Consider the following 26615-nt stretch of genomic DNA (forward strand, 5'->3'; position numbering starts at 1 on the left):
CTTCAATAGATGAATGGATAGAGAAACTGTGGTATATATACACAAGGGAATATTCAGCCTTAAAGAAGAATGAAATTATGGCATTTGCAAATAGATGAATGGAATTGGAGAATATCATGCTAAGCGAAAATAATAAACCAATCCCCCCAAAACAAAGGCCAAATATTTTCTCTGGTAAGTGGACTGGGGGCAAGGGAAGAATGGAGGAACTTTGGATTGGGTAGAGGGGAGAGAAAGGAGAGGAGGGGATGTGTGTGTGTGGGAAAGATGGTGGAATGAGACCGACATTATTACTCTATGTATGGGTATGATCACACAAATGGTGTGATTCTACATCATATACAACCAGAGAAATGAAAAGCTGTGCTCCATTTGTGTAAAAAAAAAAAAAAAAAAAAAAGCTAGAGGATGGAGATATAGCTTAGTGGTCTGGTGCTTCCCTAGCATGCCCAACATTTAAAAACAAAAGATAAAATTAAAAAGCTAAAGACATGCCAAAAAAAAAAAAAAAGGCTAAAGGATTACAATAAGCACATCATCTTAAAAACCTGAACAAAACATGCAAAATAAACACAGAATATGAAAGATCAAATTAAACATCACTATGAAAAAAGTATTAGACAAATCTAAAATGTGGGATAAGAACCCTGGATTCTTCAAAAGTCATTGAACAACTGGGAAATCTAAATATGGACTTTAGATTAGATGGTATTATAGAACTGTTAGTTTTTAAAGTGTGATAACTATTATCATGACTACATAAAAGTTATATTCTTTTATCTATGTAGGTTTTGTGGTGCTGGGGAATGACCCAAGGGCCTTATACTGGAGAGGCAAGTGCTCTTATCACCAAGCTGCACCCACAGCCCTAAAAGCTTATTTTTAGCAAAATGCATGCTGAAAAAGTAAATGTAATGATATCTGCAATGTTACTTCTAAATGGTACAGGAAAAAAAAAAAGTATATGCACCAGAGAAAGACAATAAGACAATCAAAGGTGGCAAAATGTTTCTAAATGTTCAATCCTGGTGGTACAGTGTTCATCACATTCTTTTAAAATTCTTTGTATATTTGATATGTCATATTGTATATATACACATATATTTACCTTATATGTGTATATATATGTGTGTGTGTGTCTGTATGAATATATTTACACATTGTTTTTGGATATACAAACACCCTGCCATCTATGAGGCAATCTTGCCAAAATCTCTGAACCCAAGTTGACAGGAACCACAGAAAATGGAGGGAGGGTCATGTAAAATTATACCATGGATATGCTCAATAAAACCCAGACCAAGGGCAATTCTATAGGGCAAACAATCTAGTCTTTCAATAAATACACTGCAAGGGGTTTGAGGGGAGAATGAACAGGAACCCTAAAGCCTAAAAGAAATTTTATTTGGGGCTGGGGTTATTGCTTAGCAGTAGAGCCCTCACCTAGCACATGCATGGCCCTGAGTTTGATCCTCAGCACCATATCAAAATAAATAAAATAAAGGTATTGTGTCCAACCAACTACAACTAAAAAATAATATTACAAAAAAGAAATTTTATTTGAACTTATACAGACTGGGCAGTTCATGAAATAAAGGAAATGTTAAAAATATTAGGTGTGATAACTATGTTGTACTTAGGTGTAGCTGAGTGGTTTTTGGTTTTGTTTTTTAATTTTTATAATACTGGGGATTGAACCCAGGGGTACTTTACAATGAACTACACCCCCACCCCTTCTTATATTTTACTTTGAGATAGGATTTTGCTAATCAGTTGCTCAGGTTGGCCTTGAACTTGTGATCCTTCTGCCTTAGCTTCTGGAGTAACTGGGATTAAGGCTGTGTCACCATGCCTCCCTGAATGATGGTATTTTAAAGTCTTCATCTTTTAGAGATACATTAGGAAATATTTATAGGTAACTGGTAAGGATATATAGAATTTGCTTTAAAAGCAAAAAGTAGGTGGGGGGATATGTATGGATGGGGTAAGGGTTGCCCAGAGATTTGTGGATGGTGTTAAGGCAGGGTGATGTGTACAAAAGGGTTGTGCAGATTATTCTTCCTAGATTTGTATGATTGAAATTCTTCATATGTGAAAAAGTTCTTACAAAGTCATGAAAAATGCTTATTCCTGAACCCCAAATTCAAACATAAGGGAAAGGGAAAACACTGCAACATTTTCAAATTAAGATTTATGATAAATATGAATAATAAAATACTATTTTTAATACTTATTTTAGGGATCAGAACATTTTACAAAGTTTATCCAAATTACAAAGAATTCATAAGAATACAACAGAAACATAAGGTAGCAAATATTAAATAGGAATGATAAAAATTAAGAAAGATAAAGGTTAGCATGTTGATATTATATAAAGAATGCTGTAATGGCACCCATTCTTGATATCTAAGAGTAGAAAATAAGTGAAATATTAACTTGACCCCATTTGGCTCATATTTAAGGTTCCTATTCAAAATAAAATTATTATTAACACATTCAAGGCTTTTATTTTGACAATTCTTAGCACATAAGATAAAGGATCCAAGAGTTTTTCAGGCATAAGCCTTCATTTAGCCTTAATTAAATATATATTCAAAACATAAGATCATGGTTACACTTAATTTTTTTCTAAAAAATGTTTCTCTTTATTTTTCTTCATTTATAAAATCCCAATGTCATGAAGAAGCTCTCATTTTTTCCCATTCAAGTTAATGGTTACCTTTGATTCTCTCAAACAAGTATTCCTGATTTGGTGTTAGGTCTAGATACTGCACAATTGTATTCAGAGTTGGAATGAGAGGGGCTTTGACCAGGGCAGCCTGTTTCAAGCTGGTAATACTGGCCTCTGTTAAAAACAAAATACAGAGAACACAGATTATTCTTCAGGGGCTCTCAAAATGCTCTTCTTCATGTGTTTAAAACAGATGATTCCTCACTACTTTCAGGTCTTCACACAAGTCAATAATGTCTTCTATGACATTCTATTGCAGATTTTGACTGTCCTCTGTAAACAATAACAACAGTAATATCCTCCTGTGTGGTTTTTCCTTTTTAGCACTAATCATTTTATTTTTATTGCCTGTCTCACCTAATAAAGAAAGTTTAAAGAGGGAAGGGATTTGGGCCGATTTTTGGGCAATTGTATTCCCAATGCATATGAGTATCAATTACACAAGTACTCAAAAGATGTTGAAGGATAAATAAAAGCAATAATAATTTATCTTAATTTGTGTTATGCACTTTACCTACAATTTATCATTTCAGGCAAGAAGGCCTGGTTAAGGACCCCCCTGCCCCAGCAAAGAAGCAAACAAAATCCATTTTGACAAATCTATAAACAAGTAATATGTAGAAGATTTTCATGGTATATGTATAAATAGACACATGACAGCTTTCAAAATAAACTGCATTAGAAGTTGGCTGTTATGCCAGGATCAGCAGACTTTATGATAATCATTTCTCTTATATAATAAAAGACAACTAAGAAAATAAATTAAAAAGCCAAAAAAATTCAAAAATGTCCAACCTTACTAGTAATACCTGATGTTGGGAAAAGGCATTCTTATATATATAAAACACATAAACTGGTATATGCTTTTTGAAAGGAATACTCATTTTGTTAAACAACTCTAAAGAAATTATCTTAAGGAAATGATTTTAAATGTACACCAAAATTTAGGTAAAAGGAAATTCACTACAGTATTACTAATAATAGTAAAACTCTCCTAAATTTTAGATAACAGAGATTTGCTAAATACAATAGATAACAAATGTAAATAAGAAATACAGTCTAGCCATAAAAATAATGCTGGAGAATATTTAACAAAATGGAAAAATATGACAAAACAACATAATCTCTATTTAATTAAAAATATATTCATATGTATTATATACACATATTTCTCAGTTTCTAAATATGTACTTTTCACATTTCTTAAATTATAATACAAATTACAATTGTTATATACAGGTAATATAGTTCCTTCAAATATAATAATTGGTTGTGACATAAAAAAACAATTTTTTGTTTTTTGTAGTTATAGATGGACAGAATGCCTTTACTTTGTTTATTTTTATGTGGTGCTGAGGATTGAACCCAGTGCCTCACACATGCTAGGCAAGTGCTCTGCCACTGAGCTACAGCCCCAGGTCCCATATATATCTTTTGTAGTCATCAACCAAAGCAATTTTATTTTTATTTTTTTAATTTTTTTTTGAGAGAGAGAGAGAGAGAGAGAGAGATTTTTAATATTTATTTTTTACTTTTCAGTGGACACAACATCTTTGTTTGTATGTGGTGCTGAGGATCGAACCCGGGCCGCCAGGCGAGCGTGCTACTGTTTGAGCCACATCTCCGCCCCGTAATTTTATTTTTTAACAAGCCCATCACAGTAGTAACATATTGTGATACATATCTATCTTTATAACTCATAAAGAAAGCTCCAGCAGGGCCTGGAGGCAAATATCTGTAATCCTAGCAGCTTAGGAGGCTGAGACAGGAGGATGGCAAGTTCAAAGACAGCCTCAGCAACTTAGTGAGACTCTGAGCAACTCAGCAAGACCCTGTCTCTAAATAAAATAGAGCTGAGGATGTGGCTCAGTGGTTAAGCGCCCCTGGTTTAATCCCCAGTACCTCTGCCCACCCACCAAAAAGGATTAAGCATAGATTCACTAACATTACCAAGACCAAGAAATTATTCATTCTGGCCCTGGAGCCAGAGAGGTCTGACCCCAAATCACTGCTCTGTGTGCTGGGTAATTTATTTAACCTCTCTGGGTCTCAGTAGCCTCATCCAGAAAATGGAGCAATACCAGCTTCCAAGCAATAAGAACATGTGTTAATTACATATGAAATATTTGGATACTGAATAAATACTTCAGGAATGCACATTTCTATCTTTAGTCCAAAGAATAAAGATTGAATAAAAGATGTTCAGTGTAAATGAGTGCTAATGCATAATCCTAAATACTATATTTCAAGGAGAAATTTAATCTATAGAAGGAGCTGGCTAAAATATTCATTTTTCATTTTGAAATCTAGTTGCTTAATGGTAAATAAGTGTAATATATATTTTTCAGGCAAATTATATCACAAAGTACCTTAGTTTGTTATCTATTTATTTATTTAGGTACTGGGGATTGGACCCAGGGATGTTTTACCCCTGAGCTACATCCCCAGCCCTTTTTATTTTTTATTTTCAGACAGGGTCTTTCTAAATTGCTGAGGCTGTCCTCAAACTTGTGATCCTCTTGACTAAGCCCTCTGAGTCACTGGGATTACAGGTGTGTGCTATAATACCCAGAGAGTTTTATTTTTTTGGAACTGGGAATCAAACCCAGATGCTTTACCACTGAGCTACATTCCCAGTCACTTTTTATTTTGAGACAGTGTCTCACTAAATTGCTTAGGACCTTACTAAGTTGTTGAGGTTGGTCTTGAATTTGCCACCCTCCTGCCTTAGCCTTCGTAGCTGCTGGGATTACCAGTATGCACCACAGCACTCGGCCTACTTTTTAAGTAGTGACTTACGTCCACATAAACACTTGCACAGGGCTGTTCACAACAGCGTTATTCATAGTAGGCAAAATGGAAACAATTCAAATACCTATCAACTAATGAATGAATAAATAAAATATGGAAGATGCATTTTGAATACCACTTGGCCACATGAAGAAATGAAGTACTGATAAATACAACCACATATACAAACATTGAGAACATAAGAACATATGTGAAAGAAACCAGTCACAAAGAACCACACATTGTATGACACCATTTAAATGAAATATCCCAAACAGGCCTACCCATAGACAGAAAATAGACTGATACTTGCAAAGGGCTGGAGAAAATGTACAAAATAGCGGTGACTGCTATTGGGGTGTGGAATTTCTTTTTTGGGTAATAAAATGTTCTAAAATTGATAGTGGAGATAGTTGTATAACCCAAACTGCTGGACTGCACATTTAAAATGTGCTAACTATATGGTAGTCAAATTATATAAAGCTGTTACATTTTTAAAAAATCATATTATAGTAATTTAGTTTTCTTCACCTGAAGATAACAAAGGAAGTTTTTAATAGGCCATTATAAGAAGGTAGTTTCCACTTGGCTGATTTATTGAAAGTAAATGAAATGCTGAACTCTACTGCACATACCTCCTATTTGTAGCTCCGGACAACCCATTCGTCTCATCTGGGTGCTGACAGACTCAATCTCTTGTACAAGTGGCACCAATATTGTCTCATTGATCCACTAAGAAGAAATAAGGTATATATTTTTTATACATAATTCAAAAATATTTCTCCAATAATTATTTTCATTTTTACAAGCAAGAATTTTTTATTGGTTTGAATATTAACAGAACCATAAAGTACAGTGAAAAAGAATGAAAGTAGCTGCTACCTGAAGTCTAGAGTTAAATATGCAAATGGATGGGGTTGTGGCTCAGTGGGAGAGTGCTCGCCTAGCATGTGCAAGGCCCTGGGTTCGCTCCTCAGCACCACATAAAAATAAATCCATAAAATAAAGGTATTGTGTCCAACTGCAACTAAAAAATAAATATTTAAAAAAAATTATAGTAAGTGAATAAAAACTGAGTACAAGTTATTTTGATACAGTTCGAGAAGATGGAGAGAAGCTGGATGATTGTTTAAAGATGCAGCAGCCGCCGCCACTACTATAAAATATAGTAAAGCTACCTGTAGTGAAGGAGGGGTTAAGGCACCCATAGAACCTGGAACATACAAGTGCTACAGAGAGTGGGGCAAAAGGACAGGGTTGAAAACAGAAACTAATCCCCTCTGGATATAGGAGAATTGACCTACAGGCCAAAGATTAGAGGGCTCTTCTGTACAGAAATCAATGAAATTATATATTCTGAAGTATCTTCAAGGATATGTCATCTAAATGTTAAATTTTCTGAGGACAAGATTCCTCTTAATTGTTTCCCTCACAATTCTAGGTACATAATAGAATATGACAGAAAAGTTTTCTGGAAAATACAACTGAAAAATTGGAAAAGGAAAGAGGATCCTCATGGTTAAATATACTATTTATCTTCTCTAAATGCACTGATGAAAACCAACAGCATAAGGTGAACGTCATATTTATTCTTATGTATGTACCATTCATATTATACTTTTAATAACAATTAATGTTAACATTCTAATAATTGACTCTGATAGACACTTTGCATATGAAGAGACAAATATGTCCTAACAGTAATGTCAGAACTTACATTTCTAAACTTAGCTGTCCAAGAATCCATGTGATCAAGAAGTTGTCTATTCATAGTCACTCTTGCCCAAACCTATTAAAAATGTTTAAGATAAACAGTGAGGAAAAATCTTGCCAAAAATCATTCTTCTTTCCTGCACCTTCAAAAATATTTGAAGTTTGAAAAAAATCTCCCAAAACATCAATATTCATTTAATTAATATTCCATAATTTAAAACTTATTCTCTCATGGCTATTATTCACACACAAATATATCTTTTAAAGTTCCTTATGTTGGTAAGTTTAAAGAACACTTTTCTTGCTTTTAAGAACAAAATAAAAATCCCATGTTTGGTACTAAACTGATAAAGTTACAGAACGCCAAATGTTCTAATCCAAATGTATTTTGAAACCAAGAGTCTGGTATATATTAAGTACAATTAGATACCTGAGAGGCTTTCTATAATGTAAGTAAAAAAAAATTTTAGGCAGAGCCTTAATGTCAACTATGTGTCATGAAGAGTAAAAATGTACAACATAATTTAGTTTTTGGTACACAAAGTAAAACAGGAGCCTTTCCACTGTTTAATGAGTGCCAGATTTATAGTTCTATCTAGCAAAAGTGGAGATTATAGAAAAAAAACGATCCAGGAGTAGACAACTTTCTAGCGATCTGGAAATCATAAATATTGTCATTTTAATTTTCCATTTACCTCTTCTGCAGCTTGTTTAGAACTGAGATCAGCTTCATCTTTGTTAGCACATGGGGCCTGAGACCTACAGGCAAGTTGATACTGAAATTTCTTTAAAGTTTGTGCATAATCCCCCATAGAACGACTATAGTTCCAGAAAGTAGGACTAGTAGAAGGAGACGTAGAATCTGGGCTTCCTACAATAAGAAATTGAAATAATTTAAGTCTGTTGTAATTTTTACATCTGACTGTTATCCTCAAACACTGGGCAGTCATGTAGCTAGGCAATGACAAAGAATTAGAAGACAGACCCTCATAAAGCATTTCTTCTTCCCTGCTCCCCAACATTATCTTCTCTTTAGAGAGCATGCATTTCTTATGTTAAAAATTAAAAAGAACATTTTCTGAGCATTATCAACTTAAGAACCATAATAATTATAAGTGATTGGAAATGTTTATATTTGTTGTAAAATTAAGCTTGTTTCATTCTGTAAGACTTTCAAATGATTCAGTGAGAAACAAATTTCTCCAGCAAATAAACAGGTTAAGCAAGTTTTTCACCTGATTTTTAGAAGCCCCTGCTAAATGGAATGACTACAACCTCCTATTAATAGACTACTCTCTGAGCTATGGGCTAAACCTACTCATCCCTGCACTAACTGTGTTTTATTTCCTAGCCTATTTTACTTACCATTCCTGTGTTGATTAAAACACTATCTGCAGATTACACTTCTATATTTATTTATTTATTTTTTAAAATTTTAATATTTATTTTTTAGTTTTCGGCAGACACAACATCTTTGTATGTGGTGCTGAGGATCGAACCCGGGCCGCACGCATGCCAGGCGAGCGCGCTACCGCTTGAGCCACATCCCCAGCCCACACTTCTATATTTATAACAAAATTTACTTTTAGGAAGTGTCAAAAAATTTACGTTTAGGGGCTGGGGTTGTGGCTCAGTGATAGAGCACTTACCTTCACACATGAGCCACTGGGTTCAATCCTCAGCACCACATAAAAATAAATAAATAAAATAAAGATATTGTGCCCATCTACAACTAAAAAAATATTTTAAAAAATCTACATTTAGGAATCTACTCCTTCAGAGGCTTAATTATACAGAGTACTCATCACACTTGAGAGTTATAATCAGTCTGATTTCTCAAAGAGAATCTGAGTTCCCTGAGGGCAGGGAGTATTTTTTCTCCTAGCACCTAGCACAGTGACTGAATAAATAAGCAAGTTTCCAGTGACAAATATACTAGGGCTTTTTTTTTTTTTTTTTTTAGTTCGACAGATATCAGTAACATCAACTAAGAATTTATACTCACACATAAAAATCACAAATAGAAACTTTTTTTTTTTGCCTTAAAAAAGTTTTAAGACGAGTGACTACAAAACGTTAAAATTGGTTTTCCTGTGATGTTTATACACACAAATGATGAGAAATCATGAAAGAGAAATGGGGCAACATTTCAATTCACCTTAAGGGCTGGCCAGTTTTGTGCCATGATGAATGTAGTGTTTCATGCTGGCATAAAAATTTAGTTATGTGAAGAAATATCATACTTCACGTGTAACTCATTTCCAAGTAGGAAATAGAATAGGAAGGTAAGGGCTGGGGATGTGGCTCAAGCGGTAGCGCGCTCGCCTCGCATGCGTGCGGCCCGGGTTCGATCCTCAGCACCACATACCAACAAAGATGTTGTGTCCGCCGAGAACTGAAAAATAAATATTAAAAAAATTCTCTCTCTCACTCTCTCTCCTCTCTCACTCTCTCTTTAAAAAAAAAAAAAAAAAAAAAAGAATAGGAAGGTAAGAAATATGGTCATGATGCAGCATAAAAGGTTATCCTGTTTTGATTAATCATTTTGAATATTAACTTTAAAAATGATAATCAAGCTTTCTGTGAAAAACTTGAACTTGAAGGGCTAGGGATGTAATTCATGGTTAAGCACTTACCTACCATGGGTAAGATCCTGGCCTCAATCCCCAATACCACACAAATATATACATACACATCTGAATTTCCATCTAGCCTTCTATTAGGCAAAGCACTAATAAAACTACCAAAAATTAAGGTTTTTCTTACCAAAACAAACAAAAACCACACAAATCACTAGGGAACAAGCCTCCAAGCAAAATAGGCCAAAAGACAAAAGTGTCAGTAGTTAACTTCCAAGAACTTTTGAAATAGAGAAACTAAAAACAAGACACTCTATAAAAATCAGACATATTTGAAAAGAACCAAATAAGACTAAAAAATGAAAAACAAAACAAAAACACACCCAACTAAACTTTAAAAATTTTATGACACACGCCTGTAATCCCAGGAGGGAGGCTGAGGCAGGAGGACCTCGAGCTCAAAGCTAGTCTCAGGAACTTAGTGAGACCTTGTCTCAAACAAAAAATAAAAAGGGCTAGGGATGTGGCTCAGTAGTTAAGTGCCCCTAGATTCAATCTCCAGTATATTAAAAAAAAAAAAAAAAAAAAAAGATTCAATGAGTTAAAAAACACACAACCAAAGTAACTAAAATAAGTAAAGTAAGCTCAGAGGCAAAACAGAGTTGTTCTTTAGAGAATGCCAAACTAGTCAACATAAAAGAAAGGAAAATACAGAAATTCTAGTATTTCATTTTGCAACCATCATTGTATTAACCCACTAAGGCAAGCTATAGTCACTAGATGAACAGGAGATAAAAGGATCCAATTTTATATTACCAAGGAAGGGACAAAATGCTAGCTTGTATTTTCTGATGGGAAACACTGAAGACATGTCACCACCTAAACTGTATGCCCACCAGAAAATATTTAACCTGAATCTAACAATGAGAAAATGATTATACAAACCCAAATTTGCAAAATAACAGCACGACTTCTTCAAAATATTAATGTCGTAGAAGACAAACATATAATTCCAAAGCAAACATGCAAATTTCTAGATTAAAGAAGACAAAAGGGCCAGGCATAGTGGTGCATGCCTGTAATACCAGGGACTGAGGAAGCTGAGGCAGGAGGATTACACGTTTTAAAGCAACTTAGTGAGAACTGTCTCAAATTTCTTTTTTTAAAAAAGGGGACTGGGGATGTGGCTCAGTGGTTAAGCCCCTCTGGTTTCAATCTGTGTACCAAAAAAAAAAAAAAAAAAAGGACAAAAGAAACATGATAACTAAATGTAATGTGATCCTTCATCAGTAAAGAAAAAGTTACAAAAGTCATTATCAAGACAACTGGATTAATGTGTCTATGAGTAAAGAAGTATTTCAAGTATGATAATCATATTGTAGTTATAAAGGAAAATATCCATGTTCTTAGAAGATGCATGTGATATATTCAAGAATGAAGTGGCAGGGGGCTCACAACTTTTTTTTCAAATGCTTTAACAGAAAAGTGTATGTGTGTGGGCACATGAGTGAGAGACACTGAGCACCTAGTTTCTCACTAATGGAGAAAGGAGTTATGGATAGGGAAAGGGAGGGACTAGGAGAAACCCTTTGTAGGTGAATTGGAATTAAGGTATAAATATAAGCTATTTTCTAGCTGTATGTTCTAAGGACCTAGAGTACATCAGTAACAATAGTGGTCACACCAAGAACCTAGCTATTCACTTCTAAATATCATTCTTCACTAAAGAAATTTGGACTTCTGAGGTAAAGAGAATAATTCCAGAACTAGCCAGGGAAAGTAAAGGATGAGTCTGGAATATTTTGTGATACTAGAAACTATCTGAGGGGAAAAAGTACTCAAAGAATGCCATGTCAAAAGATACATAAATGCAGGGCTGGGGATGTGGCTCAAGTGGTAACGCGCTCGCCTGGCAAACACGGGGCGCTGGGTTCAATCCTCAGCACCACATAAAAATAAATAAATAAATAAATATGTTGTGTCCACCAAAAGCTAAAAAATAAATATTAAAAAAAAAAAGATACATAAATGGGCTGTGGCTGTGGCTCAGTGGTACAGCACTTACCTAGCATGTGTGAGACACCAGGTTTGATCCTCAGCACCATGTTAAAAATAAACAAATAAATAAAATAAGGTATTTAAGAAAAAAAAATAATACAGAAACTAGTTTAAGAGGACCTCACTAGCCAACCTGGGACAATGCAACTATCAAAATAAATGACCATATTAATGAGAATAAAAAGCATTATCTTTTCTTTTGAAGTAAAATGCTATTTAGTAACTAAAATGACACAAATAAATTTAAAGGTCATAACATAATAGTGTGACTGTACTTACTATCACTGAATTGCACACTTAAAATGGTTAAGTCTTATGTAAATTTTATCACAGTAAAAAACATGAGAGAGATGGAATGATGCCATCAGAAAGTCTCTGTAACATTTAACATAGTAATAATTCATTTAGAAAAGAATATTTAAAGTATAGGTATAGACCTAGATATACCAGGAAAATATTAACCAAAAAAATTAATGTTAATTTGTTAATATCAGACAAAACAGATTTTAAGGCAAAGATAAAAATAAAAGACACAATTCACCAGAAAATTAACTGTTCTGAATTTATAGGTACTTAACATAATCTCATACATTTAGCAACCTGACAGAATTATGAATATTTTATTGAAGAAAATCAGTGGGAGGTTTTGATATACTTTCTTAACAAATGATAGATCAAGCAGAAAAAAAATTGTAAGATAAAGAGTTTTAAGAATATTATCAAGAACCTTAACCAATAAACACATATAGGGACCAAAATTAAGAGATTATGCATTCTTTTGAATACACCCAAAAACCATTTACAAAAAATGGCCACACTACCACATAGCAACCTAAAAGCAAGTCTAAAAGAAAGAGGAAAAGAAAGAAAAAAAGAAAACTCCCAGACATTAATAGATATAGATCAGAATCTCTAGTCACACAGTATAATTAACTTAGGGGGAAATAAAGATAATCAGGCCTCTTCAGGCTTGAAAATTAAAAGTGACACTAATAACACTTGCAAACAACAATAGCACTTCTAAATAAACTTCTACGGGTTGAGGAAAAAAATAAAATGAAGTCTGAAAATCACAAACATGTGTAGAGGTTGTTTTGTGTTATACCCTATATCATTTTCAGTAGACTTGAAATACCTCAAAATCTAAAGATGAAAAAAGCATGTATCAAAAGTAATAAGATAATATTGATTTGTTTCTTTGACATTTGTGGCATTCTCAGGGAGAATTAAATTAAAACTCCCTAGAGAGATTTCAAGCGACACAAAGAGCCATGGTCCAATAACTTGGCTTCCTCACCATGGCTGCGCTTTAGCACCTAATGTGCTTTCTGTGAAAGTTCCTGAGGGGGAAAAATCATTACTCAGTTCAATAATCTAATTTGGTTTCAAATAATTGACTTTGTAATAATCAAATCCTCTACAAATAGATTAAGATTTGCTAACTTTCCTTTCCTAGGTAAACTACATAGGCTTTAAGAAAATACTAAAAGACAAATTTTTAAACGTTCTGAAAAATAGTAGCATTTTTAGGGTAAATACATACTTCTTCCTCAATCTGCCCTGCCACATCAGCATTCCAAAGGATTACCTCAAAGGAGACAAATATTATTTGAATAAACTTTGCCATGCACTGCTTCAAAACATTATTTTATAGCCTCAACTTTTAATTTTTTTTTTTTTTTGGCAGTACTGGGGATTAAACTCAGGACTTTGCACAGGCTAGTCAAGCTCTCTATTGCTAAGCTACACCCTCAGTGTCCCCCACCCCAGGATCTTTTGTTTTAATTTTTTTTTTTTTAAGAGAGAGTGAGAGAGAGAATTTTTTTTTTTAATATTTATTTTTTAGTTTTCGGCAGACACAACATCTTTGTTGGTATGTGGTGCTGAGGATCGAACCCGGGCCGCACGCATGTCAGGCGAGCACGCTACTGCTTGAGCCACATCCCCAGCCTCGTTTTGTTTTAATTTTGAGATAAGTTCTAAGATGCCCAGGCTGGCCTCAAACTTATGAGCCTCCTGCCTCAGCCTCCTGGGAATTCGGATTATAGGTGTGTTCCAATAAACCCTGGCTTAGCCTCGGCTTGAAATAGAAATTTTAACTTGCATTATACAAAAAGGCTTTTAACCTTACTGTAGATAAAAGGCTCAAGGCATCTCAAGCTATTGTATTTTAACTTCTTAAAATTTGATGGGTGCTAATTCCAAATGCACAAAATTATTACATATAAAGCAATACAAAATGTGTCTGTCTCTTAAACTACACAAATTATATTAGTAAAAGAGACAAAAATACATAGAGGTATCAAAATAATGAAAACAATACATTAAGGATTATGTACAATGATAACAAAAAATATTTGCATTAGAAATAAATTGTGTACCCAGCTTAACTCTATGCTGCTTCTCTTCTTCACTTCTAAGAAAAGTGTCCAAAGTTCGCAGGTCTGTCATGTAGTCCTCTTTGTCAGTAGGTGAGTTATAGACAGTGGGTGAAGAACGGTATCGAGATCTCAAGCCGCTGCTCTCCACTGGGCCAACAGTGGTAGGGTACGGAGAAGAAGGAGAAGGACTAAAGCCTGCCAACTATACAAAATAAAAAAAAACTTTAGTTTATTTTTCCTTAACTGAAATTTATTTTTGTTGTTATTTCTTTTTTATTTATTTATACTGTGGTTTCAACCTAGGGGTTCTTTATCAGTGAGCTATATCCCAATCCCTTTTGGTTTTCCACAGGGTCTCCACAAAGTTGCCAAGGTTGGCCTTATAGACTCCCAAGACACTGAGTTATAGGCATGCACCACAATACATGGCTTATTTTTAACTTAAAAAATAACACACCTATTCAATGGTCAAAATCTAGAACATTCACAACACCAAATGCTGGTGAGGTTGTAGAATAATAGGGACTCTCATTCATTGCTGATGGGAATGTAAAATGGTATAGCCACTTTGCAACAGTTGGGTGGTTTCTTACAAAAGTTAAACATCCTCTTACCGTACCATCTAGTAATTGTACTCTTTCGTATTTACACAAAACTTATGTCCATACAAAAAAAACCTGCATATGGATGTTCATAGCAGCTTTATTCATAATTGCCAAAATTTGGAATCAACCAAGATGTCTTTCAGAAGGTAAATGAGTATGTTACTCAAGAAACAAGCTATCAGGTTATGAAGATATGGAGGAACCTTAAATGCATATTCCTAAGTGAAAGAAGCCAATCTGAAAGGCTACATACGTGTAAGTTCAAATATATAACATTCCAGAAAAGGCAAAAATATGGAGGAAATAAAAAGATCAGTGGTTATAAGAAATCTGGAGGGAAAGAGGGATGAATTAAGTGGACTACAGGGGACTTTCTTCTGTATGATGCTATACTGGTGGATATATATGTTATTATGTATTTGTCCAAACCCATAGAATGTGTCAATTAATGTAGGTTCCTCAATTGTAATAAATATGCCACTCTGATATTGGTGAGGGGTATTTTTACAAGAGGAGTTAAAGGACATCTCTGTACCTTCCTACCAATTTTGCTGCAAACACAAACTTAAAAAAGTAATAGGTATTTCAAAAAGTTTAATGAAGAAAATAGGTAATATCTATAACCTCACTATCCAGAAATAATTTAATCCTTTCTCACGTTTCTTTTCTATTTTGAAATCTTTAAAATGTACATAGCTATTTCAATGTATTTGTATTTACATAATTAAGACAATACTATTTGGCTTTATATATTTTCTAAAAAAGTTACCCAAGTGTTTCCTGTATCTCTTAAAAATATTATTTGTATTACCATATATTTTAATACACAAATATAACAATTTATTATTATATGTTTATTCTGTATATTTGGATTGTCTGCAAGTTTTGGCTATTGTAAATAGTGTTAATATTGAACACTGTTATACATACATCTTTGCTTGAATTTGTGATCATTTTCTTTAGGATAGATTTCTGAAACTAAATTTATTTGGCTAAAGCATATGAACTTTTTAAAATACATATTCCCACCTATTAAATGAAATGTTACCCTAAATCATGTTCCTATCAGAGAATAATAGATAGGAATACCATATAACTATATGTCCATTAGAAGTACTACTTTAGTTTACTTGATATATAAGAATATTTTGTTATAAATGTACATTTAATTATCATTTCCTTATCCTCACAAAATTAAACACTATAAATACAATTACTGGTCACCTATATTACCTGTTAACGGTTTGCTTAAGTATTGACAATTTTTTCTATTGCATTTCATGATCAATTCGTATTAGTTTATAATAAATTTATTACAGGTCTTATAATTATTTAATGCTGTTCAAAAATAAAAGTGTTAATCCTCTTTCACACTGATATCTCTTTTTTTAAGTTAACATATCAATTCCTTTTATATACTATGATTATATCTGGGGTACTATTTTTCTTTTTTTAGATATACATGACAGTCAAGTGTATTTTGACATATTATACATACATGTAGTATAACTTCCCATTCTTAAGGTTGTACCTGATGTGGAGTTACACTGGTCACTTATTCACATATGAACACAGGAAGGTTATATCCAATTCACTCTACTGTCTTTCCTATTCCTATCCCCCATCCCTTCCCTTCATTCCCTTTTGTCTAATCCAATGAACTTCTATCCCCCTTCACCCAATTTATTGGGTACTGTTGTATTTAATTGGTCTATTTTTGGTATTTTACTTAAAAAAGTAAAACAGATGTTATAGCTTTAATATCTATAGGGATATACCCTAACTCTTAGTAAAAACTTTCCTGGCTCCCAGAGGAGCAGAATAACACATGCCTACAATCCTTGTGACTCAGGAGGAATGCAAATTCCAGGCCAGCTTCAGCAACTGAGACCCTCAACCACTTATGGAGACCCTGTCTTAAAATAAAAGTAAAAAAATAAAAGGTACAGGGATATAGCTAAGGGGTGAAGCGCTGAGTTCCATCCCCAATATAAAATTAAAACAAACAAACAAACAAACAAAATCTTTCCTGGCTTTTTCCCCCCTATATTAATGTTCTCTATTCATTTAGCATCTTTTATATTTAATAGTAATATACATATATTTTCATATAGGACCTATATACTTCTATAGCTCAATCTTGGAATGTTTATATTTTTACACAATTATAGGAATTTTGAAATCCCCTTGGATTTCAAAATTTGAAATCCCCTAACTGAATAATGCTTTATATGATTATAAGCTACTGATTTTGGATATTTACCTTATATCCAGCTACTTAATGCAAGGGTTTTTTGTTGTTTTAGTACTGAGCATTGTCTAACATTAGCCACACCCCTAGTTCTTTTTATTTTGAGACAGAGTTTCACTAAGATGCTGAGGCTGGCCTTGAATTTGCAATCATCCTGTCTCAGCCTCCTGAGTTGCTGGGATTATAGGTGTTCACCACCACACGTGGTTTATAACCAAAGTATTTAATATTAAAATGGATGCTTTTAGAAAATAGTTTTTAAAAATTTAGTTTTGGGTTGGAGGTGTAGCTCACTGATAGAAGTGCTTGTCTGTCTATAAGGTGCAAAATCCTGGGTTTAATCCCCAGCACTACAAAAATAAAGAAATAAAGAAAAGAAAAATTTAGTTTTTATACAGATTCTTGAATAGAATATGCTAATAGATTTCTTGCTCTGATAGAATAAACCACCTGGTCATCGATTATCCTTTATTTTAGGAAAAAAATCAGCATCTTAATATTCTATGAATTTAAATGGTTATTTATGATTTTCACAAATAAATTTGTCCTGTTGTATTTTTTGAGCTTTTACAGTATTATTTATGTCCCTAAAGTTAACAGAAAATACAGTTTTTCTAATTCCATGGACTCTGCAAAAAGAAAGGTGCAGTATTCGATGTATTTATCAAGGTGGTCTTTTTAAACATTGTTCAAATCTTTTGTGTCTTTATTTGTTGCCTACTTTATTGGACATAGGTTGATAATACTAAAGTCTTCTACAATAATTCTGTTTATTAATCTCTTCATATTTCTGCTTTATATATTATATACATACATTTATATATATTATATACATACATGTATATAATATATATATATTAAAAATATATATAATATATATATTAAATAAATAAATATTTATTTATTTTTATGTGGTGCTGAGGATTGAACCCAGGGCTTTGCACATGCTAGGCAAGAGCTGTACCACTGAGCCACAACCTCAGCCCCTTTGCTTTATATTTTATGATGCTATATTATTCAACATATAAAGATTGTGACTATTGTATCTTCCCAATGTATCATTTCCTTCATCAATTTAAAATGACATTTTGTCCAATATAATGCATTCTCCCTTAAAGTTATACTTTGATAACATTGCCACCTTATTGTTTTTCTGATACGTCATCACAAAAGTGTAACTTTGTCACTTTTACTATGACACTTTCCTGATATACTTCTTAAGATTTTAAAACAAGAAAGATAATAAGGTGAAAAATCTTAATTTATATATTTTTTCTATCTAATTTGTATATGGTAAAATGTACAACGCAGAAAAGATGACTGCAAAAGATTGTGCAGCAAAAGTGAGCAAGAAAAGACTGCTTCATTAAAAATAAACATTGTATTGATGTTTTGGTAGGAGGCATCTCTACTACTTTTTTGTAGAGACAGAATATAAGCTGCAATGTACCTGATTTTGTAGCAAAAAAGCAACATTTGACATTTTTGGTCAACTCTCTTAATTCAGACAATCCACAGTGAAATTGCTACATAAAGAACCAAAAAGAGGGGCTGGGATTATGGCTCAGTGGTAGAGCGCTTGCCTACCACGTGCAGGGGCCTGGGTGTGCAGGGGCCTGGGTTCGATCCTCAACACCATACAAAAATAAATAAATAAAATAAAGATATTGTGTCCAGCTTCAACCTAAAAATAAATATATATATAAAAAATAGAACCAAAGAGACATATGGAAACAGGATGGCCCAGATTACATATAATATAAATGAGAAATCACAAGTCAGTGATAATGAAAATAATGTATGAAAATTGGAGCAACATAAATTTCAGCAAAAACAAAAATAAAGCGCTGGGGATGTGGCTAAAGTGGTAGTGTGCTCGCCTGGCATGCGTGAGGTGCTAGGTTTGATCCTCAACACCTCATAAAAATAAAATAAAATAAAGATATTGTGTCCACCTAAAACTAAAAAATAAATATTTAAAAAATAAAATAAAATCCTCACCTGTGTGTTTGTGTACATGTTTATGTGTGGGGTACTGGGGACTGAACCTGGTAACAGCGTGCATTACCACTGAACTACATCTTAGATCTTTATTTTGAAACAGGTCTTGCTAAGTTGCAGAAGCTGCCCTCAAACTTCTGATCTAACTGCCTCAGTCTCCTCCAGTTACTGGGTTTACATATACACCACCATACCCAGCAAAAACCCTTAATTACACCACTGAAAGGGAGAAAATCAACTGGCAAAGTAAGGGAAATTTCTAAATTTAGGAAAGAAAAAAAAAAAAACACAAGAGGACAAACAGAATTGACTATTAAAAATTTTTAAATCTCTATATGTATATTTTCGAAAATCCCATAATTAAAATACCAAGTTAGGAGGAAAAAATCAGAGGGTACAGATCCAAAAGACAAGTGGGTAAAAATGAGAACCTTGCAAAAAATATACATTAAGCTACAACAGACTGTTTTCATTTTTCTTATCAGCAGAAATTTATAAAAAATTGATTAACTTGATAATCAAAGGTATGATAAAATGAATACTCTTAAACATTTCTGTGACAATATAACCTGGTACAATTCTTTTGAGTAGCCACCTATTCCCTTTAAATTATCAGGAACTTTATAGACATTTAGTGCAAATTAATAATAGCATTTGTGATAGTGGGGACAGAATCCAGGGTCTTGTGTATGCAAGGTAAGCACTCTACCACTGATCTATACCACTAGTTCTCTTTCATATTAAGAGATTGTTTAAAAATCTTTTGATTAGGTATCAGGATTAAACCTAGGGGTGCTTTACCACTGAGCTACATCCCCAGTCCTTTTTATTTTGAAACAAGCTTGAAACTCAACTTCAACTTCCCAAGCAGCTGAGATTACAGGCATGTATCACCATGCTTGGTGGGACTACATTATTTTCAATGTACCTCCCAATTCTAAAATGAAGTGACTGACCAAGAGAAAAGTGTCATTACCTTATTGTAAGTGCTGACAGGTGAGTAGGTCACTCCAGGGCTGTAAGAACCACTGCCACCTGAGGACAGACCTTGCAGTTGAGGGCTATATCCAGTCATACAACTGGTGGTGAACTTGGGACTGGTACTAGGTGAACGAGATGGACTATAACTCAATACACTCTGACCCTGAATTGGAGGGGAAGGTGGAGAGGGGGGGATTTGGGGAGATGCCAGATCATGTGGAGGAGTAGTCTGTACAACTAGAAGGAGAGGAAAAAAAATGTTATACACATGCATATGCACACGTGCGTGCACGCACACACACACACACACACAAACACATACATGTATGTATTTAAAAAAATTTTTTTTGTTTTTAATGAAACAGATTTTAAGGAACTCAAACCTCTCTTTCAGAAAAGAAAGAAAGCAACAGAAGAATCTGGTTGTTAAATTATATAAAATATTATTACTAAAGGGCACAGATTAGTTGTTTACCCTTTCCAGAGTTCAAAATAAGAAATTGATTTCAATGCAAGATTTAGTCATTTAATTGTAATTGAACAATGGAACAAACGTCCATGACGTTGCTGAATGCTAGTTCCATTCAATTTATAGAAACGGGAATAATAATCATTGGTCTGAAGACAGTTTACTATAGATCTGCTCAATATAGTTGAACCAGAAGGATTTCTAAGTCCCTTCTAGTTCTGAGTCTATGAAAAGGAAAAATTAACTTATAAAAGATTTCTTTCTAACCTTATCCTCACCTCTGCAAGAGATATAATATACTCACCAGTTGTTTTTAGCCCTAAAAGTGTTTGTTGTCCAGGGCTAACTACAAGACTTGTTGGGGCCACAGTATATTTGAAGTATCTCCAAAAATCAAATAAGGCATTAAGGCTGAAGAGAGATGCAAGGGCAAGCTCTGGAAAAGAACAATAATTTATTTTAAAAAGGAGGAGGTATATGTTGATGGGTGGGGTGGACAAAAACCCTCCATATTTTAGCACATTAACAACAAAATTGAAAACTAATGGTACCTGAACCTGACAACAGCTACCATTTAAGGAATATCTAATAGGTATACAGAATTTATCAATGAGTTTCAAACTATCACTAATCCTTTCAACCTTGTATAAGAGATAGCTTTACCCTCCTTCTAATCATTAATCAATAGTCAGAACCTTGAACCCAGGGGTGTTTTACCACTGAGCCATATCCCCAGCCCTTTTTTTATATTTTGAGTCAGCGTCTAACTAAGTTGCTTAGAACCTTGCTAAATTGCTGAGGGTGGCTTTGAACTTGTGATTCTCCTGCTTCAGCCACCAGAAGTGCTGGGATTATAGGCATGTGCTACCATGCCCAGCCCAAATGACTTTTATAAGACTATACATCTAGTTAGTGAGCCATGATTCTAATTTAGGTCTGCACATTCCAAATCCTTTGCTCTTTCACTTTGCATACCAGCTCTCATGGCAGATTGTAGACTAATGAGTCCAGACTATGAAATTTACTTTAACATCTATAAGGGACCCTTTATACTCAAGGATTATGGAAAAGCAGACAAAAGAAGAGGAAAGGGTGAGGAAATTAAGGAAAGCATCCAGTGGAGTAGAAATCTGAACTAATTCTTGAAAATGTGGAGACAGCATTTCAGGAGACCAACAAATATAAATTTCAACTTCCCCAAACTTAATATTTTTTCAGACTCATAATTACCTGAAATTGTATTGTTTATTAGTTTGATTGTTTACTAGAAATTACTTACCAATATACCAGAGGGGCCAGTAAGTCACATTATAATATGAACTAATCAATTTTCCAGTCCTGAAAAAATTAGAAAGTGTTTTCAATTAAAAAAACAAAAAACTCCGAAAATCAAAACACATACAAAATACTATGGAACCAACCATTGGCTGCTTAAATTTTCACCTTTTTTGGCTGATTAACTTACATTTCAGTATATATCATTCCAGCCACTGATACATTTAGGAGTCCCCAGGCTAAAACCACTTTTCTGGCTTCTGTTTCTTTTCTCATCTTGATGGTTCTGTCAATAAGGGAAGCACTAGGGCTTGCCTCTCCTTGCATCTATTCAAAGTAAAATCACAGGAATTAAGTCAAAAGAAACTACTTTTCCATGTAAGAAATAAAAACTTTTGTGTCTTCCATGAAGTAAAAACTGTTCTTTCCTTCATCTTTAAAAATACCTAACCAAAAATGTATCTAGTATCACTGTATGTAAAGAGAACCCTAAATTACATCTTCTTTGGCACCACAGGAAAATCAAGAGAGAACTGACTTGTTCTTTCAGAGAATAATTCAATACTTTAGTTAATAAAAATGTCTTTTTTTTTCTAATTTAGGGGTTGGTTATTATGTCTGCAAATATTCCACCTTTTGTTTTTGGGGTATGTCACAAGTACAGCAAGGGTGTAGTTTTAAAAAAATTATTAAAACTCAATATACCTCAAATTTGGGAGAAAATATTCCGTACGCCATGTAAATCATGAAGACTCTTTCTTCATCCTAACGCAGAAGCTCTCATTACGTCCCACCTTAAATAACCCTGCACTGGGACTTATATAAGCCAGGGATCTCCATTTTGTGTACTGATAAAGTTCAAGGTTTTACATTAGACGGCGGGTACCTATGGTGTGAAAGGAACCAGAGGAAGAGGAGAGGACAGTGTATTCGGTTTTGTTTCACATGGGGATTTGTTTCCTTTTTTTGTTTTTTCCTGCTAAACTCAAAATTAACAGGCAAGTGGAAAACGTGTTCCAGTTACAGGAGTCGTATCCCATAGAGAATATTACAGTACCCTTCGCGCCCTTCAGTCCGCTTCACAACTCCCCAGTGCAAAGTGCTTCCCTCCCAGGATCCCTCAGTACAAACTTTAGTCACCCCTAATGTTTCTTTCCTCCCTTTCACTAAAAGTGATGGGACGCCTAGCAGTATCTTCCCTTGGCTGAAACCCGTGCAGATCAGTAGGCGCGGAACTCCCAAAGCCCGCTTGGACTCCACGTCCAGGAAGCACAAAGACTACCCCGAGAACGCACCATGTTCTTCGCCCGGAAGTCGTGGACTCGCGCCACTCCTTATTGCACATGCGCGAAACCAAGCGCTAAGGCCAAACTGGGAGTCTGGCTGGTCTACAGTTACCGGAAGAACTGCGCCGTCTCTTCTCGCGAGAAGCGGCGAGGGGGTGGGGGGAGGTGCGGAGGGACCGGGCTCGTGCGTTACCAGGGAAACAGCTCGGATTGGTAGTTACCACTAAGCTGCAGGGAGAAAGCTGAACAGCAAAATTCAGACCAGGTTCTGAACTCGCAGTAAAAAGTAATAACTATAACAAGATGAATTTTGTATATATTAATATAATTTTAGCTTCCTTAGGGCTTTTATGTACTTACATTTGTAAGCAGATTTTATTTAGTAGGGTGGCTAATTTTCTGGGTAGAGTTTGCATGATGGGTCTGGACACGATGAGCAAAGACAAAGCAATTCTGTTCCTTGTGTGTGTGTGTGTGTATATATATATATATATATATATATATATATATATATATATATCTCCATATCCATCCCACTTCTGGCCCCACGTAAATTCTTTTTTACTTTCTTTTTTTATAATTTTTTTTAGTTGTAGTTGGACACAATACCTTTTATTTTATTTACTTATTTTTATGTGGTGCTGAGGCTTGAATCCAGTGCCTCATATGTGCTAGGCAGCGTTCTACCGCTGAGCCACAACCCAGCCCATCCCCCCACATAATTCTTAAATATTTATATAATGAGAATGCAACAGTAACAAGAAACCCCAAAATTTGTTTGATTGAAGTTGTTAAAGATTTTCAATGTTTAAAAAAACAAACACCTATTTCCCTAAAAATTCTTTTTAAGGAACTTATAATTATGAGGAAAAGGTTCATCAAGGAGTAGTTGAGTTTGGTTCTATTCCAAATACATATACTGTGCCACTGAGCTAGTTGAGAAATATAAAAAATGAGAACTCCCTGGTTACTGTCTCAGGAGCTCAGTCTGTAGGCCCAGAGGTGCAGTGAAGGCCAAGTGAGATGAGTGTAGTGAGCCCTAAGATGGCACATGTAGCTCAGCCTTGGCCCAAGACTTAGTCTGGCTCCCAGATCTCTTGGAGATCTTGACATTGGCCTGAGGCCCAGAGAACCAGTGGCCTGGGTGCTTGAAGTCTGGGGACTCATTCGACATAGGAAGAAATGTGTCCCACAATGAAAACATTAATCCATGGTCATAATAAACCATCATGTTCATCTAGTAACTAAAATTTTTCCTAAATCGATCCTAAGGTTAAATAGAAGAATATGAAGTTCATTGTATTGCATAAGAAAATCTGTGGGTTTGCTATGCTTAAAGATCTAACAGATTTTAAATGAGATTTTAAAATCATTTTTATATTATCTTTGCAGTAATATTGTTTGGCCCTAGTTGTGGATTTAAAAATGAAGTAACATGAAAATTGTTCAAAGAAAAAAAGTTGGATTCAATGTACCGTCAAAATTAGAATGTCAGGATTCTACCTCTTCCATGTCCAACTCTTTGCTAAAAAAATAGTATACATTTGATATAATTTTTAACAGACACATATGTATTTCTCCATCTTAATGTAATCTATAAGCTATTGAGCATTTATTCCAGGCTTAAAAAAGAACACTGCCAATCAAGTTTGATAGACGTTTGCCATTGTATTTGGGCTTCCATAACAAAATATCACAAACCACAGGGTGCCCCTGCGAACAAACAAAAATCACAGACAGGGTAGCTTAAACAATAGACATTTATTTCTTCCAGTTGGGAGGCTAGAAGTCCAAGACGAAGGTGTCAGCAGGATTGGTTTCTCTTTTTTTTTTTTTTTAAAGAGAGAGTGAGAGAGAGAGAGAATTTTTTTTTAATATTTATTTTTTAGTTTTTGGCAGACACAACATCTTTGTTTGTATGTGGTGCTACCACTTGAGCCACATCCCCAGCCCGGATTGGTTTCTCTTGTCGTATGTCCTCATGTGTGCTTTTTCTGTGCCTGGTAAATTCTTAGTGTTTCCTTTTTTTATAAGAACACTAGTAGTATTGAAAGGGTAAAGTTTCTAAGCTGCAAAGCCTGAGTTAAAATGTAAAGGACCAGGCATTGTAAACCTGCTTCTAAACTGCAAAGCCTGGGTTAAATTCCTGAGGCAGTTAAGACAATGCCCTACTGGCCATTTGGTTGTTTAATAACTTAGGACTCTGAGTAGCCCTAGTAGGCATCCAGGCCCCAAAACCAATCAGTTTGAATGTGTACCCCGCTTAGAAGTGACCAATCACCCCTGCCCAGCCTGTTTCCGCCAATGAATGTACTAATCAAGTCTAAGAATTATTGTTTGATTTTCCCTCGGTGTATGGTGATTTGTTAAAGGAGACTATGATGTGTATGCAAAGCCCCCCCCCACCCCACCCCCCCCCCCCCCGCCCTCCCCAAAAAGTGTACTTAAGCATTGTTCAACCCCTGCTCTGGGCTCTGGGCTACTCTATCTTCCTGAGTGGGCCTAGAGCCTCAGCGCACTGAATTAGGATCCTCCTCTGCTAGGAGCCACAAGCAAATAATATGATGCATGGCACTTTCGGTTGTAAGGTGACGCCAGCTAGCCATTGAGATGATATGATTATGTTAAGATTTACATTCATATGGAAATTGGACTCCTGCTGTTCACCTTGGCCTGCTATGGGACTCATGTTACGGGACTCCTGGAGAGTTCCCATTGGTTGGGGAAGGATAGTAGGAGGGAATTCCGGGGGAGGTGGGGGGGGGCGTTCCGGTAGACGTGCGCGTGGATGGACCAGTTTTTGGCTTGCCGGCTCGTACAGAGTATTGGCGGCTTTTTCAAAAATAAAGTTTTGTTCCTGCTTGAGTGGCTCATGATTCTGTGCCCAGCCAGACTGAGGCATTCCTCAGTAAAAATCCCCTTATGCATGTTGCATGAAGCTGGTCTCTTGTGGTCTCTTCCTCCGACGTTTCGCCGGTCCCTTACAGTATTAGATTAGCGTTCCACTTTTATGACTCTCTTAACCTTTGCTACCTCTTTAAAGGTCTTCTCTCCAAATATAATCAAATGTGGGGGGATGAGGGCTTCAACATTTGAATTTGGGGGAACGCAACTCAGTCTTTGATAAATTAGAATTGTGTATATTAATTTATAATGGTATGAAACATATAAAAGAGATTGCTAAAAATGAGTGGTACCTTAGACACTTAGATCTAAAGATATGAAAACATATACAATTTTAAGGGAATAAAAGATTAAGGCCAAAAAAACCATATTGAAGTATGGGGGAAAATACCATAAAATTTTGTAGAAGTAATTTAGATAAATCTTCCAAAAATTTAGAAATACAAGAAGCACTTGTCAATCCCTGTAATAGTTCCTTAAATATATGTCATAATGGGTTGCCAAGGAAATTGTCATACGTCATGGAGTGAAATAGTTCCCAGTCATCTTCATCCCTTTGAGCATGTTTTATTTTCTAAGCAAGAATCCATC

The 26615-nt window shown here is 34.8% G+C and overlaps 1 protein-coding gene across 4 annotated transcripts in view; it reads right to left on the reverse strand.

Annotated features, from left to right (window-relative positions):
* The window catches only part of TMEM209 (transmembrane protein 209), a 33416-nt gene extending 10210 nt beyond the window's left edge, over nt 1–23206 (reverse strand). The window contains exons 1-10 of one of the 4 annotated variants that reach the window (XM_081284508.1): nt 23130–23206; nt 22025–22161; nt 21839–21897; nt 20864–20995; nt 20086–20327; nt 14253–14454; nt 7930–8105; nt 7239–7310; nt 6157–6253; nt 2720–2845 (exon numbers count right to left, since the gene is read on the reverse strand). In XM_081284508.1, coding sequence (XP_081140634.1) covers nt 2720–2845; nt 6157–6253; nt 7239–7310; nt 7930–8105; nt 14253–14454; nt 20086–20327; nt 20864–20995; nt 21839–21897; nt 22025–22161; nt 23130–23132 — 1246 coding nt within the window. In that variant the 5' untranslated portion in view covers nt 23133–23206. The other 3 variants (XM_081284509.1, XM_081284507.1, XM_081284510.1) reach the window with 3 other exon arrangements.
* Between the last annotated feature and the right edge of the window lie 3409 nt (nt 23207–26615).

The sequence above is a fragment of the Spermophilus citellus genome (assembly GCF_964194105.1).
Source record: "Spermophilus citellus genome assembly, chromosome: 3".
In the NCBI taxonomy this organism is placed as follows: Eukaryota; Metazoa; Chordata; class Mammalia; order Rodentia; family Sciuridae; genus Spermophilus; species Spermophilus citellus.